This window comes from Candoia aspera, chromosome 16, assembly GCF_035149785.1.
Source record: "Candoia aspera isolate rCanAsp1 chromosome 16, rCanAsp1.hap2, whole genome shotgun sequence".
Taxonomy (NCBI): domain Eukaryota; kingdom Metazoa; phylum Chordata; class Lepidosauria; order Squamata; family Boidae; genus Candoia; species Candoia aspera.
The window spans coordinates 4,691,975-4,710,879 of NC_086168.1; the positions used below are offsets into that span (position 1 = coordinate 4,691,975).

Below are 18,905 nucleotides of genomic sequence, written 5' to 3' on the forward strand. Positions count from 1 at the left end.
AGGAGGAGGAGAGAGGAAGAGAAGAAGGAGTGTTGGTGATGGTGGTCCTGATGGAGAAGGAGAAGGGATGATGATGGAGAAGGAGAAGGAGAAGGGATGATGATGATCGTGGTGGTAGAGGAGATGGATAAGGAAAAAGAGAAGAAGGGATGATGATGGAGGAGGAGGAGGAGAGAGGAAGAGAAGAAGGAGTGTTGGTGATGGTGGTCCTGATGGAGAAGGAGAAGGGATGATGATGGAGAAGGAGAAGGAGAAGGGATGATGATGATCGTGGTGGTAGAGGAGATGGATAAGGAAAAAGAGAAGAAGGGATGATGATGGAGGAGGAGGAGGAGAGAGGAAGAGAAGAAGGAGTGTTGGTGATGGTGGTCCTGATGGAGGAGAAGGGATGATGATGATGATGATGATGGAGAAAGAGGAGAGAGAAGATAGGGGGCTGTAGAGCAAGAAAATCCCAGATTTTCCACATTTGGCCACTGTGAGGAGAAGACAATCAAAGCACGACAGGGGCTCCCTATTATTTCTTGTCATGCCAGGAACCTGAACCCTCCCAAATGAGAAAAACAACATTCTTTTTGGAAACAAACAACCTTCGGAGCCTGATTTCAAGGAGCAGAGAATGGGGGGAATCCTAGAAATTTCTCCAGTGCATGCCTGGAGGGAAGCTGAGGAAGAATAAAAATGCTGGCAGTGTAGCATGGGAGTGGTAGCCCAACACATCTGGAAGGTGTGCTGGAAGAGACTATTCAGGGGGATTCTGCCTCTTATTTTAATTGGGGGGGGGGCAAAGTTAGGTTTAGCCATCACCTTGGGGGCCCAAAGATCCAAACCATCTTGGTTTAATTCTGCCCATGGTGGGTTTGATATAACTGGCAATCACCTCAGCCAGCTCCATCCTGATGCTGGGCCGATGCCTTCACAGAGTAGAGATTTGTTTGCGTCTTTCCTATCCAATATTTTTTTTAATGATTCCTTGCCAAAACAAAATAATAATAATAACCAACCCAAACAAAATGACAAACAGCCCAAAAGAGGGGGAGAAAAAATCCACGGGCAATCAAAACATGCACGTCCAGACAAAAATGGAGTGGTCCTAGAATCCCGTAGGTACAGGCGGCTGGGGTTTTTTTCTCTACATATTTACTGCATTACAAGCTAGTACCATCACTAAGTTAGAAGTTTCCCATTCCCACGGTGAAAATCAGGAAGGTGGGATGGAGTGGGGAGTTAAGAGACGATGCCAGAGTCCCGGATTGAAGGAAGTGTTCCAAGTGTATGGAAGAGATTGAGAGAAGAACGGTCCGACTTCTATTGTCCCTCTCCGTAAGGGCTTGAGGTGACCGACTTCATCCGACGTTGCTGTGTCAACGCAAACCCTGCCAGGGAAGGCGGGGAACCAGGGTTTATCTCCACCCCTCCCAGCCTCCCTGCTTCTGCCTTTCCCAGATTTTCTCATAGAGCAGAAGCATCTGAGATGGTTCTCCTTGGAGCGGTCATCAGGAAACACCCTTGACCAAACCCATCCTGGCTGGTTACGCCCTGGCATGGTGTGAGAGATCTTGGCTGGCACCTCTGTCCTCCACGTAGGAGTGTGCAAAAACGTAGGCTGGATGGTTCCCTCTTTCTTTCCCACCCCGCGCGCAAGTAAAACTTGGCATCTGGCAAAGCGGAAAGCCACCGGTTCGGTTCTTCCCCCCCTCTCTTTCCAATCTGATGTACGACGGCCCAGCAGCTAGGGAAAAAGATCGGGGGGCTTGGAGATTCTCCCACCACCATCTCAGGAGGTGACAGAGATCTGGTCCGAGATGCCAAGGCTTGGGGCTCTGCCCAATTTGATGACCACGGCCTCGCTGCTCCCCGCCCCGCTCTAAGTCTTCTCTTCCCGGTCTGTCTTTCGCCGCGTGATGTTTCGGGGTTTGATTTTGAGCGACAGTTCCCACAAGGCCTCCTCAGCCAGATGGTCGCTGAAATCGTTGAAGAACGAAATGATGTCATCGTTACGTTTGATGTCGTAATGCCTGCGAAGATCGGAGAGAAAGAGGCGGTTCAGACAGGAACGGGTCAAGTTGCGTTTCGTTGGTGTTGCGTAATAGTGCAGGATAAGGCCCGCGCACTGGGGAAAAGTCCCTCCTTCGGGGGCAGATGGGCGGTGGTAAAATTTGACAAATAATGAATAAAACGTAAAGCAAGACATTCAGGTTCTCATACAGGTAGTCCTTGACTTATGACCACAAGCAGGACCAGAATTTCCATCATAAGTCATTGTGGTTGTAAGTCGAGTCACCACGTGACCGGACCTGATTTTACAACCATTTTTACGGCAGCTGTTAAGTGAATCATGGGTTGTTAAGCAAATCACCACAGTCATTAAGCAAATTTAGCTTCCCCAATGGGCATTTTTTGCCAGAAAACAGCAAAAAAGTCACAAAATGCGATCACACGACTGTGGGATGCTGCAACTGGCTGTAAATGTGAGCTGGTTGCCAAGCACCTGAAATACAATCATGTCACTGTGGTGATGGTGGTGGTGGTGGTGTGACATTTTGCAATGCTCGGAAGTGCTTTACAAGCCATAAAGCACTAATTCCGAGGCCGTTGTAACTTCGGACCGTCGTTAAATGAACCTTCGTAAGTCGAGGACTATTTGTATGTAGCTGGTGTTGTAAAACTGTGCAGTCTTTTTGGACCTAAATTTGTGTTAAAATAAGACAAATGAAACTCAGATGATTATGTTAAGGATGGAGGACGGATAATGGGTCAGCCTGTAACTGCTGTAAAGATGGGTGGAATTCGCTTCTTTAACCATCTTCTTTTCCCTTTCTTTAACTATATTCTTTTCTGCGCTTTTTCTTTTTTCTTTCTTTTCTTTACATTTTTCTGTATTTGTCTTTTGGCTATGTAAAAACGTTTAATAAAAATCAATTTTGAAAAAAAAAACCTCAGACAATTATATCAGAGACTACGCTGGCCTCGCTAAATGTTTTGGATACTCCAAACAACACTTTAAAACAAAAAGAATTGATTGTATCCTGATTGATTGCAGCTAGATGGGTAGGAGCTAAGATCCTGGGAAACAGGAAATGATTTTTTTTCCCCTTAAGCTTAAAGATTACTTTGTTACCAAAAAATAAAGGTATTAAATTAAAATTTAAAAGGGGGAAGATGGCTGTCTGCTTGTTCCTCTAAGTTCCAAGATTCTTTACAATACGGGAGGCAATAGATCACCTACAGCCAGAATGCCAAGCATGGCTCGTAAAGCCGCATTTCTCCTGGTCACTCTGAATCCAACCCCCAGCATCCTGAACCACTGACCGCATGAGCAGGGGTGCTGGGGGTCATCGCTCAGCCCATGTATGCGGGAAAGGTCTTGGGAGACGGGTTGAAGAGATGCTGCCTAGGGAACGGTCAGATAAGAGAGGGCACAGCCCTCAGCTGCATAATGGGTGGAGAAAGAGGCTCAGGAGGGACCCTCCCTATTTTTGGGGCTGTAAAGGAGATCGGGTGGTGTTGGGTGGAATTGTACTTTCAGACTTGCGAGATTCTGTTAATGTAGCTTTGCAGTAAAGTAGAATTACTTCATCTGGTTGTGATTTCTGTCTGGTTTACCCTGTGAGGCTGACATCAATCTTGCAAGTCTGAAAGTACGAATCTCCTGCTGTCTCCTTTACAGCCCGAGAAACTAGGGAGGGTCCCTCCTGAGCCTCTTTCTCCACCCACTATGCAGCTGGGGGCTGTGCCCTCTCTTATCTGGCCATTCGCTAGGCAGCATCTCTTCCCCCTGTCTCCCAAGGTCTTCCCCACATACCTTTACAGCCCAATTGTGGGGGACAAAGCTTCCTGATCTCCTGGCTCTATGAGTGATGAGTTACTTGGCCTCTCCTTAAGCATGGTCCAGTTCTCAGCATTCAGCCCGGCTCCCCAAAACACGGGCGTGGGGGACACAAAGCCATGGGCAGGAGCAGGGACCCCTTACACTTGCTGGAAGCGTCTCATGTTGTCCAGGATGTTGAACTGCTGCCATCGCTTGGAAAAGTTGACTTTGCCATCAATGTAGTCGGGGTTTCCCAGGTGCACAAAGGTCAGGTCCTGTAGGATCAGGCCCCTGGGGGAGAAAAGAGGAGAAAAGGAAGAGCATCCAGTTATGGCTTGGAAGAGCAACTCAGCTGGAAGGCGAAAGGTCTGCATTTGCGCTACAAGCTTTGGTGGGAGAACTTTCTGGTTTTGCAACAGCTGGTAAATCATAAACAAGGGAGTGGGTTGGGCTGCACGTCTTAACCCCAGGGACATGCCAAATTACAGGGAGTCCTCATTTAGTGACCACAATTAGGACTGGCAACTTGGTCATTAAGTGAAGCAGTCGCCAAGTGAAACATCACAATCTTACAATCTTACTTCAGCTTTGCTTTACAGACCTGCAAAGGTTGTAAATGCAAGGATTGGTCACAAAGTTACTTTTTCATCACCGTCGTAACTGCGAACGGTCACTAAATGAGGCAGCCATTAAACGAGGACTCCCTATAATACTAACCAAGCTTAGCACTGCTGCGTACAACACGCGATGACTAGAACTTTAAGGATCTGGTTGAACAAATTGTGAAAATGCAGCTTTGGGGTTGTTATATGGCTGGAGAACTTAATCAAGGATTCTTTCCCTCCCACCCACCCCCCTGATTCATTTGGAATATCTGCAAATGTCAAATATTTCTCTCTGGTGAACAGGCAGGGATGCCTTTGGCCCCTCCACAGTGAGAAAAAGTCCATCTGAATAGAGTTGTTTTTTGTTTTTTTTTTAAAAAGAAGAAATTATAAGGTTGAAAGAAATAGTCATGTTTAATCTGGAGAACAAAAAAAGCAAGAAAAACATGAATGTATTCTAAAGATGGCTGGGGCCAGTTACAGGTAGTCCTCGACTTACGACCATTTATTTAGCAACCATTCAAAGATACAATGGCACTGAAAAAAAGGGACTTATGGCCGGTCCTCACACTTACAACGGTTGCAGCATCCCCTGGTCACGTGATCAAAATCTGGACACTTGGCAACCGGCATGTATGTACAACAGTTGCAGCATCCCCGGGTCATGTGATCGCCATTGGCAACCTTCCCAGTCAGCTTCCGACAAACAAAGTCAATGGGGGAAGGTGGATTTGCTTAACATCCATGTGATTCACTTAACAACCGTGGTGATTTGCGTAAGAGCCGTGGCCAAAAAGGTCATAACATTGGGCATGACTCACTTAATGACTCATTTAGTGACGGAAGTTCTGGTCTCAATTGTGGTCATAAATCGAGGACTGCCTGTATTTAGAAGAAAGCAAAGCCTTCCTTGCTGCTGGAGCGGACAAGAGGAGGCTAAGGAGGAGAGGATAAATTTTGGATGAACACGAGGACCAATTTCTTGCGGACCATTCAGCCCTTAGCAGGACCAACCGCTAAGGATGTTTTAGCTCAAGTTGAACGGATGACTTTTGTGACGTCCTCCAAAGAGATGAATAAAAGGAGGGCTGTGAAGCTACTCACAAGTAAGGAATACAAGGGGGTTCCACGTCAGACAGAGCAGCCCTGTAAGCCCGGAAGGAGGATGAACTGTCAATCAGGGTGCAATACTCAGCCAAGCCCTAGGAAAAATAAGAAGAAAGGCAGTCTGTAGCCTTAACTCTCAAGGATGAAATTCTAATTCACACATCCATTGCAGCTTCAGAATGGCAACACAAAGCTGAAGGGGCCCGACATTTCTCAATGCGGTTCTGATTTCAGGGGTTGTTACCTTCTTGGTTTGTGTTGATAATATAATGAGAGCTGGGCTGGCATTAAGGGTGGCAGCTCCCCCCTTCTCCCCCATCCAGTAACATAGAAAATAACACCAAATAACCAAACCAAAATGCTGCTATACAAGCTTCACTCAACTAAATCAGTGTTTCTCCACCTTGGGAACGGGAAGATGTGTGGACTTCAACTCCCAGAATTCCCCAAGCCACCATCACTCATGCTGATGATCCTACACATTTCTGATCAAAAGGGGAGGACGTGCCCAAACCATATGAGCACATTATCAAGGTCTGAATTGCATCTCCAACAGCCAAGGGCTGATAAAGGTTGGCTTAGTTGGGCATCGGCTGCACCTCAGTCAGGAGGGCTGATTTCCATGAACCTCCAGTTCTTGTTACTTTGGTCATCTCAACCTTGGAGCTGGCAAGGTGTGGTGGACTAGCTTGGAAGAGCTTTCTGAGATGTCACCAAACTCTCTGTTTTTTTGCATATGCAGACGTATACAGCGAGGAGGAATACGCCTAATGAATAAAAAGTCAAACCAACCCACCTCCGAGGTCTGTTTCTGCCACTCAAGGCGCCGAATGGGGGCCGAATCCAGCGCAGAGAGGATGGCCAAGTAGGAGTTGAAGTTGTTGAGTTTCCGTAAGTGCTGCGGCAAAAGGAAGAGTCATGGCAACTGTGTTCTGTGACTTGCCTTTGCAACGCATGAAGCCTTCCTGGCAGCCCTCATTTTCCCATCTAAAAGGGCCCCCTGGAAGGAGCTCCCTCCTGAGGCCTTCCCTTGGGATTGAAGGGAGGGGTGGGCAGCCAAGGAGGCTGCAGATAACTGGAGAGGGGACTGTCTCTTCCCCATTTCTGTGTCCCTCTGCAGCCTCCCTGGCTGCTCACCCTTCCCATCTGAAAGAGATCCTTCTGGAGGTCTCTCCTTGGGTGGGGACCCAGGGGGGCTGCAGATGGCTGGAGAAAGGACTGTCTGTTCCCCCTTTCTGTGCCTTTCTGCAGCCTCCTTGGCTGCTCCCACTTCCTCCTCTGAATAACCTTCTCCCCTTGTATCTCCCCTTGGGATTAAGCTGGGAAGCCAGAGGAGCTGCAAAGAGGACTGTCCATTCCCCTTTTCGGTGTCTTTCTGCAGCCTCCTTGGCTGCTCCCACTTCCTCCTCTGAATAACCTTCTCCCCTTGTATCTCCCCTTGGGATTAAGCTGGGAAGCCAGAGGAGCTGCAAAGAGGACTGTCCATTCCCCTTTTCGGTGTCTTTCTGCAGCCCCCTTGGCTGCTCCCACTTCCTCCTCTGAATAACCTTCTCCCCTTGTATCTCCCCTTGGGATTAAGCTGGGAAGCCAGAGGAGCTGCAAAGAGGACTGTCCATTCCCCTTTTCGGTGTCTTTCTGCAGCCTCCTTGGCTGCTCCCACTTCCTCCTCTGAATAACCTTCTCCCCTTGTATCTCCCCTTGGGATTAAGCTGGGAAGCCAGAGGAGCTGCAAAGAGGACTGTCCATTCCCCTTTTCGGTGTCTTTCTGCAGCCTCCTTGGCTGCTCCCACTTCCTCCTCTGAATAACCTTCTCCCCTTGTATCTCTCCTTGGGATTAAGCTGGGAGGCCATGAGGCTGCAGAGGGCTGGAGAAAAGACTGTGCATTCCCCATCTCTCTATTCCCCTGCAGCCTCCTCGACTGCTCACCCTTCCCAACCTGAAAATCAGCCGGAGGACTTCCCTCCTGAGGTCTCCCCTTGGATTGACTTGAAGGGTGGGAATCCAGGGTGGCTGCAGATGGCTCAAGAGGGGACTCTAACATAAAAGATTGGTCATTCCCACTCAACCCTTGGCTGTCTCATCGCCAAACACAAAAGGATCACATTCCGCCCAAGAGAATTTCTCCCAAACCATCACCTCAGCAGCTAAAGCAATCGTTTTCATCCATTTGTTCAAGAGTTTGGAAGGGAAAAAAAATGCAGGGATTTCTTTAGCCTGGAATTCTGCCATCCTGCCCCTCTAAAGCCTATCCACAGCCTGTCCTGATCCAGAGCTAGTCCAGTTCCTTGGGCTGGGCCTCGACCTCTGGGCCCTCCCGAGCATCCCTCGTTGGATCTTTACCTTCATGACTTTGATAAACTTCAGCAGCAGCCTTTCTCGATCTTGTGACTTTTCCTGCTGCATGATTATGGAACGGACCCTGTGGATTGGAAAAGGGGGGAGATCCACAAGATTCAGGACTCCCAGATAGTTTGTTGCACAAGGCAAAACTGATTCCAACTTTTTTTTAAAAAAAAAATAGTCTGCCAGGGTCCCCTAGCCTGAACGGGAGGCATGGTTCATTTCTCTCTTCAGCTTCATCTCCCAGAGTTGTCATTCTCCCTGGTGGGACGTTTCAGAACAAAGTCACTTACGGTTTAAGAACTTTATGGGAAAGTTTTAGACTTCTCTCTTTATAAGTTTCTGGGTTCAAACAGCATCAAAGAAAAGCGGAGTGATGGAGGTGGTGAACCCTGAAGATTTAATTTAGACTTCTGCAGCTTGACTTCCCCAAATCTTTGGTGGCAGATCTTGGACACCCCCAAAGTTACCATTAAATAAAGGGAACCATCAAATCAACTGCACGTGACTTTATTTTAATTATATCACATTTAATGTTTGTTCTGACACACCCCCTCCCCACACCTATTGGATGCTCTTCTAGATGTTCTTCAAAAGATCAGTTTGGTTCTGCAAGAATCCTTGGTTTTATTGTTAATGAAATTATACATTCATCAGATGACCAGCAGATCTTTCTCCATCATTTCTGCTTGAGCTTTTTTCTCATTCTGTCTTTCTGGAGAAACATTATTTTGCAATTTGAGCTCACCTAGCCTTTAAGAAAAGTCATTCGGAATGATTTTTCTGGAAATTGAAGTCTGGTATCCTGGAAATACCACGTTGGAAATGTTTCTATCAACCAGCTTTCTCTCACTTGGCCATTCTCCATAGGTGTGGTCTTGAAATCCCAGAATTCCCCAGCCAACATGGCCACTGCTAAGAATTCTGGGAGTTGAAGGGCATCCTCTGGATGGGTGGGCTTCAATTCGCAGAATTCCCCACCCAGGATGGTCACTGATGAGAATTCTGGGAGTGACCACATGTATCTGGAGAACATCCAGTTCGTATGAAATGCTACATGATGTCAGGGAAGGTATGTCTGGTGTGCAGCTTAATGCACACAGTGTCTTGTCAACAGACCACCCAGAACTTAGTACTATCTTCTGCCCAGAGTTGTGAAGACCTCAGTGGGAGAAGACCCAATATCCCTTCCTCTCTCTTACCAGTAAGACATATTATTAAAGTGCTCGGTGAACTGCGTCAAGTTGGGACTCTTTTCCTCGTTCTGCTCTTTCGCCCAAAGTAAAACTTCAGGGATCTGAAAGGGATGAAGGCAACATAGAAAAGATGATATGTAGCTCTACCATTACTCCAGCATCAAATTTAGAGCACTCCAGTCTGGAAAATTTAAATCTAAGCCAAATGCACAAAGCCTCCTACTCAGCTGTGTTGTCCATTTCACCCCCTTTCAAACCCATTAGGACCATGATTTCTTCCAGGAAAAGCTCCAAAAAACTAGAAAGAAATGATACAGGTAGTCCTTGACTTACGACTGTCCATTTAACGACAGTTCAAAGTTACAACGGCCTCGGAAAGAAGTGATTTACGACCTGTACTCACACTTATGTCTGTTGTACCACCCCCACGATCACTTGATTGCAATTCAGCCATTTGGCAACTGGCTTGCGTTTACGACCGATTGCGGCGCCCTGCAGTCACATGATCACGATTTGTGATGTTTTCCAGCAAAAAATGTCCATTGGGGAAGCTGGATTCACTTAATGACTGTGGTGGTTTGCTTAGCAACCCCTGATTCACTTAACAACTGCCGTAAAAATGGGCTTAAAATCGGATCCGGTCACGTGGTGACTCGACTTATGACCGCAACAACATACAATGGAAATTCCGGTCCCAATTGTGGTTGTAACTTGAGGACAACCTGGACATTATTTGGTGCATCAGGATCTGAAACTTCTAAGTGGGGATGAGTGTCTTATTTCCATTTAAGGCTGCCTCCCCCTTTTTGCTAATATATCCCCAAAGCTGGCGTGGGTCTATTTCTGATGGGGAAGAAAGACTTCAGGGATATTTGTTGGCTCTCTCCCTATTCCTTGGGTGTGGCTTATGGGTTTTGGCCACCCATTCCTGAAATTTCAGAAAGCAGAGAGATATTTTGCCCTCCCTCTCGCTGGCATTAGCCAAAAAGGCCCCTTAGACTTGAAAAAAAAATCTTTAAAAGGCCCTGCCTTCAGAGGCATCCATTAGAAAACTCAGGCCACCTCCTTGGAGGGCAGATTGTTGAAATTTGTATCCTGGGGGTGACTTCAGAGCCCTGCCACAGCCAAGGTGGCAGAACAGGCAACAGTAGGTGATCTGAGCAGAGAGTTATGCAGGGATGCAACAGGCAATTGGAGAGAGGGGGCTTCCAGGTCATTGCTGTGGTAGAAGAACTAAAAAAAACATTCAGAGACCAGCTATTCCTTTGTTTCGAAAGGGACCAACCTCCAGACACTGATATCGTGCAGAGATACAACGGGCACCCTCCTTCGAGAGAGGTTTTTGACTTTATAGAACCACTATTTAAAAAAAAAAGAGAGAGAGAACACCCACTCTTAAGAGATCTTAGTTCGGGATGGTTGGGGATATATTCTGGAGGCAAATTCAATGTATCATTGTCATACCATACCTCGATCTTATAAAACAGCTCTGCATCCAGAAGAGTTAGCTGCTCTGAGATCTCATGGCTGTGAAAATCATGGAGGGTGCCAGGCCTGGAAAACAGGTAAGATGAGAAAGGGAATGGCTTTTACCCAGAAGAGTATATATTTCCCATTCAAAGGGAGAAAAAATCCTGAACTCAGGGGCTGAGCAAGAAATTCAACATCCTGGATCTCTCATCCGTTTGATTGCAGAAATAATTAGGAATATCAGTAGGTCTTTAGAAAAAGGAACATCAACTAAAATGCGTGCAAAAAAGAGGTATTTGGAATCAAGAATTCCAGGCTCAGAAATGTGTGTTGAAGACCAGAAAAAAGTCGGGTTTAGCTTTCCAACTCAACTTCTAAGGTTTTGCCATTCCCACAACCTAGTTCAAGGGAGTGATGTGGGAATGGCTGAATTTCCCTGCAACATTACATCATGATTTTTTAAAGCCTGTTCAATAATCCAGCAGGGCTTTGTTTACATAGAACTTTGAGCAAGAAAAACGAAAATAAAATCAAACCACCTTCTGCCTTAGCTGGATGTATAAAATCATAATGAAACAGAAGTCAGAAATCCATGCTGATTAATTGCAACTGATTGGGGCAGGTGATCTAAACTTTCCAGCATGAAGCCTGTCGGGCCAAAAATAATGCTTTAGCATTGGGTTATCACTTGCTGTGCCTTAAATAGGTAGTTCGACAAACTCCATCCAACACATTTCATCCCAAAATTCACGCCCCCAAATTTTTAATAGCTTGGATTCCACCTAGCAAGCCTGCTCTTCTGTTAGCTAAGTTATTCTCCCAAGCACAGGGAATTGCACACCAGAATTTTGAACACCTGATAGAGGAGTTCTGTGGCACGCAGTCGCACTACCACAAAGCTTGAGAACTCCTGTGATACACAGATTATCATGGAACCATTACAAGTAAAAGGGTTGTATTAAGGAATAAAATTAATGGTTTAATAATTTTAATACAATTATTAGAATGAAAGTTTAATACCCTTATTAAAATCATTTAATAAATAAATAATTTTATTTATTATTCACGTCACAAAATCCATCCATCAATTTAGCAGCGTTGCAGGACCTCCAGCCTGGCATGCTGAATCTGGAGATCAAGAACTACAGCTTTCTTAGTTAAAATTCTGTTTTTTTCCTGCTGTTTGGGCCTGAAAAGCCCATCATCCCATCTCACCTGGCTGCCACCCATCGAGCAGCCAAAGGCTTGATTGAGTTGGCGTAACGCAGCATCTTCCTCTGGTCGACTTTGTCAAGGATGTTTTTGCGCAAGACGCGGGCGAGGCTGAGCTCCCCGTTGCAGACCAGACGGAAGACCAGCTCCATCAGCAGCTTCAGGATCTCTTCGGTCAGCTCTACCAAACTGGGAAAGAAAGAAATCCGGTGAAGCCTCCCTTTCAAATCCCCCAAGAAGTACAGTTGGTGATGAGATATTTTGGTGGGTCACCAAGGTGGAGGCTCAGTTGGGGTCCTGAGAATCTGAGTTTTCACTGATCTTAAACAAGATTTTCAACGTCTTAGTCCTCATGATTATAGAGGACTAACATGCTGAGAATCTTATTTAAGATCAGGGAAAACTCAGATTCTCAGGAGGAGAATAGGAGGAAATTCAACAGCCCACCAGCTACATCTACTGAAGGTTTGGATCCACTGAAGGACATCTAATAAGTCACTAATCATATACTATGTTCATTTTACAGGAGGAATTTTACAGGAATACAGCTAGTATATTGACTAGGTACTGACCTAAAGCCAGGGACTGGTTCTCACTTCTTCTTCTGCAGATCAAATCAAATCCCACCCGACCGTATTTAACAGGGCCCCCCACTCACCACAATTCATCTACCACCCGCACCAGGACGAAAAATGTGTTCTTGCTGACTCGCTTCTTATTGTTGTCTGGACAATGACAGAATTTTTCATATGTTGGAGGGTGAGTTAAAGAAGTAACATTAGGGGGTAGCATCCAGCCAACACTGGCTGGTCTTAAAAGAATCAAGGCAGTTGTCCCTGGATGGGAACCCATCAGCATATCCCGAAGGCTGTAGGCCACACTGGCAAGTCAGAAAACGTTTTAGAAGAAGACAGTGATAAACCAGTTCGGTACTGGTACCCAGAAAGTAAAGTGTTGTGCACATGGAATCATTCAGTTGAGTCGCGATTAAGACTTTCCTCCTCCTCCTCCTCCTCTCCTTTCTCCTCTTCCTTTCCTTCTTCCATCCTCCTCCTCCTCTCCTTTCTCCTCTTCCTTTCCTTCTTCCATCCTCCTCTTCCTCCTCCTCCTCTTTCTCCTCTTTCTTTCCTTCCCTCCTCTTCCTCCCCTTTCTCTTCCTTTCTTTCTTCCCTCCTCCCTCCTCCTCCTCTTTCTCCTCTTCCTTTCCTTCTTCCCTCCTCCTCCTCTCCTTTCTCCTCTTCCTTCCCTCCTCCCTCCTCCTCCTCTTTCTCCTCTTCCTTTCCTTCTTCCCTTCTCCTCTCCTTTCTTTCTCCTCTTCCTTTCCTTCTTCCCTCCTCCCTCCTCCTCCTCTCCTTTCTCCTCTTCCTTTCCTTCTTCCCTCCTCCTCCTCTCCTTTCTCCTCTTCCTTTCCTTCTTCCCTCCTCCTCCTCTTTCTCCTCTTCCTTTCCTTCTTCCCTCCTCCCTCCTCTTTCTCCTCTTCCTTTCCTTCTTCCCTTTTCCTCTCCTTTCTTTCTCCTCTTCCTTTCCTTCTTCCCTCCTCCCTCCTCCTCCTCCTCTTTCTCCTCTTCCTTTCCTTCCCTCCTCTTCCTCCCCTTTCTCCTCTTCCTTTCTTTCTTCCCTCCTCCCTCCTCCTCCTCTTTCTCCTCTTCCTTTCCTTCTTCCCTCCTCCTCCTCTCCTTTCTCCTCTTCCTTCCCTCCTCCCTCCTCCTCCTCTTTCTCCTCTTCCTTTCCTTCTTCCCTTCTCCTCTCCTTTCTTTCTCCTCTTCCTTTCCTTCTTCCCTCCTCCCTCCTCCTCCTCTCCTTTCTCCTCTTCCTTTCCTTCTTCCCTCCTCCTCCTCTCCTTTCTCCTCTTCCTTTCCTTCTTCCCTCCTCCTCCTCTTTCTCCTCTTCCTTTCCTTCTTCCCTCCTCCCTCCTCTTTCTCCTCTTCCTTTCCTTCTTCCCTTTTCCTCTCCTTTCTTTCTCCTCTTCCTTTCCTTCTTCCCTCCTCCCTCCTCCTCCTCCTCTTTCTCCTCTTCCTTTCCTTCCCTCCTCTTCCTCCCCTTTCTCCTCTTCCTTTCTTTCTTCCCTCCTCCCTCCTCCTCCTCTTTCTCCTCTTTCTTTCCTTCCCTCCTCTTCCTCCCCTTTCTCCTCTTCCTTTCTTTCTTCCCTCCTCCCTCCTCCTCCTCTTTCTCCTCTTCCTTTCCTTCTTCCCTCCTCCTCCTCTCCTTTCTCCTCTTCCTTCCCTCCTCCCTCCTCCTCCTCTTTCTCCTCTTCCTTTCCTTCTTCCCTTCTCCTCTCCTTTCTTTCTCCTCTTCCTTTCCTTCTTCCCTCCTCCCTCCTCCTCCTCTCCTTTCTCCTCTTCCTTTCCTTCTTCCCTCCTCCTCCTCTCCTTTCTCCTCTTCCTTTCCTTCTTCCCTCCTCCTCCTCTTTCTCCTCTTCCTTTCCTTCTTCCCTCCTCCCTCCTCTTTCTCCTCTTCCTTTCCTTCTTCCCTTTTCCTCTCCTTTCTTTCTCCTCTTCCTTTCCTTCTTCCCTCCTCCTCCTCCTCTTTCTCCTCTTCCTTTCCTTCCCTCCTCTTCCTCCCCTTTCTCCTCTTCCTTTCTTTCTTCCCTCCTCCCTCCTCCTCCTCCTCTTTCTCCTCTTCCTTTCCTTCTTCCCTTCTCCTCTCCTTTCTTTCTCCTCTTCCTTTCCTTCTTCCCTCCTCCCTCCTCCTCCTCCTCTTTCTCCTCTTCCTTTCCTTCTTCCCTCCTCCTCCTTTCTCCTCTTCCTTTCCTTCTTCCCTCCTCCCTCCTCCTCCTCTTTCTCCTCTTCCTTTCCTTCTTCCCTCCTCCCTCCTCCTCCTCTTTCTCCTCTTCCTTTCCTTCTTCCCTCCTCCTCCTCTCCTTTCTCCTCTTCCTTCCCTCCTCCCTCCTCCTCCTCTTTCTCCTCTTCCTTTCCTTCTTCCCTTCTCCTCTCCTTTCTTTCTCCTCTTCCTTTCCTTCTTCCCTCCTCCCTCCTCCTCCTCTCCTTTCTCCTCTTCCTTTCCTTCTTCCCTCCTCCTCCTCTCCTTTCTCCTCTTCCTTTCCTTCTTCCCTCCTCCTCCTCTTTCTCCTCTTCCTTTCCTTCTTCCCTCCTCCCTCCTCTTTCTCCTCTTCCTTTCCTTCTTCCCTTTTCCTCTCCTTTCTTTCTCCTCTTCCTTTCCTTCTTCCCTCCTCCCTCCTCCTCCTCCTCTTTCTCCTCTTCCTTTCCTTCCCTCCTCTTCCTCCCCTTTCTCCTCTTCCTTTCTTTCTTCCCTCCTCCCTCCTCCTCCTCCTCTTTCTCCTCTTCCTTTCCTTCTTCCCTTCTCCTCTCCTTTCTTTCTCCTCTTCCTTTCCTTCTTCCCTCCTCCCTCCTCCTCCTCCTCTTTCTCCTCTTCCTTTCCTTCTTCCCTCCTCCTCCTTTCTCCTCTTCCTTTCCTTCTTCCCTCCTCCCTCCTCCTCCTCTTTCTCCTCTTCCTTTCCTTCTTCCCTCCTCCCTCCTCCTCCTCTTTCTCCTCTTCCTTTCCTTCTTCCCTTCTCCTCTCCTCTCCTTTCTCCTCTTCCTTTCCTTCTTCCCTCCCCCTCCCCCTCCCCTCCCTACTTCTCCTCTGTTCTCCTCCCTGCTCCTTTCCTTCTTAAGGGCCTTTCATGGATTTTTGCTTTTCTTTCTCTCAACACCTCCAGAATTTTATACGCCTTTTTAAATGTGTAGACCAGCTCCTTGTTTTCAAATCTTGCTGCCTTTTTTTTTTAAGGCTCTTCTCGGCTCTTTGGCATTATTCTATTTGATCGACAGAGCTACCCATCTCACACAGTGACTCTGAGCAAGGGATGCAATTTACAAACATACATCTAAAAACCTCATGGCTTTTCCACCCCATACCTTTACAAGGGGTCGCCAACGTTTTAAAGAAAAAAAAAATTTTTTTTTAAAACCTTTTAAATGGGGAGGGGGGACTGTTTTGGATATTTTTCATGTTCTCAGGCTGCTTCTCCCAGGTGCACTGAGATTAGGATTGAGAAGGGAAAGACAGTAAGGAAACCAACAATTAGTGCTGTATAGCATATAATCAATAATATTGATAACTGACACTATTAAGTGGGGCCCTCTTGCTGTGCTGCCCACTGACACTTCATAAGCACGGCTAAATGCTTATTATGGTGAGAAAAATACGCTGCGGTTGAAATCAGCGGGACAGTGGCCTCCTGCGAAAGAAAGGTCCTTTCTGAAATACTTCTAACACTGAGAACACAAAAGGTATCAGGGAAGGAGCTTGCTTTGCTTTGTCATCATTTGCTACTTCACGTCCCCTCTGGGCAGCAGGATGGGAAAGAAAATATAATCTAACAACACCCTCCAATATTGGGCACCACACGCTTCTCAGGGTGGACCTCCAGCTCCTGGGGCGGGGAGAGTCGCCCCTCAATTTTCCCAAAGGATATCGGTGTTGTAGTTTTTTTATGAGCTCTTCCGGGGAAATGAAAGTTCGGTATGTTGTCAAGAAGGCTTCACAGTACAGCACCAGGTCTGGCCGAGGGAGGAAGCAAAGAAGGAAAACAGAGTGGTGAGTCCTTCTGATGAAACAGCTGTCCCCACCCCGGGGGCCTGGGTGGTTTTCTAAGCACTGTGACCCTGCCAGGCCAGGAACACCCAGAGGGATGAGGTTTGGGCGAAGCAAACACGTCTTAAGAGCAACCAGGGAAGCCATTAGTAGAAATCACAGATGTTAGCTGTCCCCTGCCTGCCAGGCCACAGCATAGCTCAGATTGCAGGTGGGAGGGTGGCTATAAGAGGTTTAACCCCCCTGTTCCATGCACATTCTCACACATACTCTCTCTCACATGCAGACACAATTATAACCACTGCTGAGACTTTTCCAGCAGGTGATCTGGTTTATTTCTCATTTGACTGAAGCTCAGCAGCTCCTGTTCAGGGATCCTATTCAGACATCCTTCCTCCAGTGTCTTGTCTGCCAAAACCTAGCTGGGCAAAGCAACCAGCTGGGAATGGGGGCCATGCCCCAGGGCTAATCCACATTCCCTCCGTGGTACCTTTCACCGTCCCCTCCACAGTGGCTGTCTCAGTCGCGTGCACCAAAAGGATGTCTCCTGACCCACCACGCACGTCCGGGCCGTCGTCGCCCTGCAGTGGGGGAGAACCCCAAAGAAACTAAGAGATGATGCACATGTTTCCTTTTGTCACTGTAACCAAGTGTTCCCTGAACAGATCTGCACACAGCAATGGCCATCTTCGCTTCCCGTGGGATCGCTGCTGTGCAAACCAAGTCTTGAGCGTAGGACAAACGCTCCACAGGATTGCTGCGTGAAGATGACCTCCAACCCGCCTTGCTTTGCTTCATCCTAAGAGAGACCAGACCTTCCACATAGTTTGGCATGAGTCATGTTCCACCAGCAGCAAGGAAATAATTCAGATTGTGTGGACGTGTCATGTTAGAAAGCCTAGCTATGGAGATTAACAAGGCTGTCTGGAAAGGCGGTGGAATCCTCAAGGAGGTAACCCTCAACACCCTCTTGCTCTTGAATTTCAAATCCCAACCCACCAATTTCATCTAGGATTGCATTTTCATGTTTATCTCAGCTCCTGCCAAGGATTTTCAAGGCGTTGTAAGACTTTTCCCAATAGCTGTTGACTATCTACTTCATCCCATGTCCCATCTCTTGTCATTTTCAGTCCTGGTGTCAGCAAAAGTTCATTAAGGATTGCCAGGAACATAATCTATTTTAACCTTGATCAAAGAAACCGACTCTATATTCCTTCCTAGAAACTCCTTAAAGGAGGAACACAATGCTCAATTGCTTTGTGCAGAATACGACTTCAGTCCAATATTTCTTTCCTTGGCATTTATAATAAGTCTAGTCCATTTTGGTTTCAATCACAAATCTAAAAACAACCCAAAAGGGGAAGAGGAGACTTACCTCCTGCTTCAACGTCAGCCTGGACATGATTTCGTTGTGGTTAACTAGGGACAACTCATCAACTTCCTCCTCCATCTGAGGGTTTTCCAAAGATTCGAGTGACTTGTGTGGTCTGGAGGTAAGACAAAAGTGGATGCATTGCATTGAAAGAAGGCCCATCATCACTAGGTTTCTAGTCCTCATGGTGTTTGGAAGGAATTGAATATAGGCCAAAGGTTAACCATGGAAATGTGGATTTCATCTGAAAATCCAGCTTTGTGTTTATTGGAGTCCTCCAGAGAATGCTTAAAAACAGATGGATATTAGATTTTGTACATGTTTTGGCATTCTAAAAAAATTGAGGGCTTTTTGACTCATATGATTTGGTCATGTTCCTTTTTGGCTTCAAGTCATCATGTTTTAGTACAGCTTTGGGGTTTGCTAAACACGATGCTAAATTACAGTCCAAAAATATATCTGCTGAGCCTGGAGTTTGGCTAAGAGAATTATTCTGTGCAGGTGAAAACAAAATAACACTCCAGAAGTTGAAGAGTGGATTCAAGAGATGTGCTCTTTGTCAATTTTCTACATGTCTTTATATGGTAGAATTAAGATGGAGTAGTATGTTTTTATATGGTCTAGATTTAATAACATGTGAAAGAACTGAGCTAGTGGTATATAGTATTAATACCGTACAGATCCCTTTTCCCTTCTTTCTTTTAATTAAAATTTCAAAAAACAAAATGAAAAAAAGTAAAATGAAAAAAGTAAAATGAAAAATGAAAAAAATATAGACACAGACAAACAGATCTTACGTTATCAAGGTTGCCTCGTTTTTATCTTTGTGAAATTTCTCTAATCAGTTTTCACAAAGGTTGTGGAAATGTTGATTTGGGGAAGGGAGTGGGGAGAAGGGTGGTGAAAAAGAACAAAAAGATAAACTTAACCAACTGGAAAAAAGAGGTCACGTGGGAGAGGCAATGGGATCAAGCCCGAGTCTCTCGTGTGGCATTTGCAGAGTACTTGTAAGAAAGGCATCAGAATATCGCTCCTCCTAACCGCCCAGAGTCCCCTTTTCAGGAGAGATGGGCAGTGATAGAAATTTGAAATGTAAATAAATAAAATAAAATAAATTGCACTAAACATGTGAATGCCTGCACCGAGCCCCGTCAACAGGGATGTTTCTTTTCCTTTTATTGCAATACTATAAATCTTGAGACACTATAGGATTTCACTGCAGTTTTCAGTGGAGTAATGTTTCCATAATAAATAT

General features: G+C 46.5%; 1 protein-coding gene across 1 annotated transcript in view; it reads right to left on the minus strand.

Moving 5' to 3' along the window:
• Positions 1-973: 973 nt before the first annotated feature.
• The window catches only part of RAPGEF1 (Rap guanine nucleotide exchange factor 1), an 85,013-nt gene continuing 67,081 nt past the window's right edge, over positions 974-18,905 (minus strand). Inside the window, exons 15-26 of the mRNA XM_063315978.1 lie at positions 17,654-17,765; positions 16,769-16,859; positions 16,160-16,244; positions 12,401-12,493; positions 11,746-11,931; positions 10,530-10,614; positions 9,067-9,161; positions 7,865-7,943; positions 6,320-6,421; positions 5,521-5,618; positions 3,974-4,102; positions 974-2,018 (exon numbers count right to left, since the gene is read on the minus strand). Coding sequence (XP_063172048.1) covers positions 1,868-2,018; positions 3,974-4,102; positions 5,521-5,618; positions 6,320-6,421; positions 7,865-7,943; positions 9,067-9,161; positions 10,530-10,614; positions 11,746-11,931; positions 12,401-12,493; positions 16,160-16,244; positions 16,769-16,859; positions 17,654-17,765 — 1,306 coding nt within the window. The 3' untranslated portion in view covers positions 974-1,867. The remainder of the gene's footprint in view (positions 2,019-3,973; positions 4,103-5,520; positions 5,619-6,319; positions 6,422-7,864; positions 7,944-9,066; positions 9,162-10,529; positions 10,615-11,745; positions 11,932-12,400; positions 12,494-16,159; positions 16,245-16,768; positions 16,860-17,653; positions 17,766-18,905) is intronic.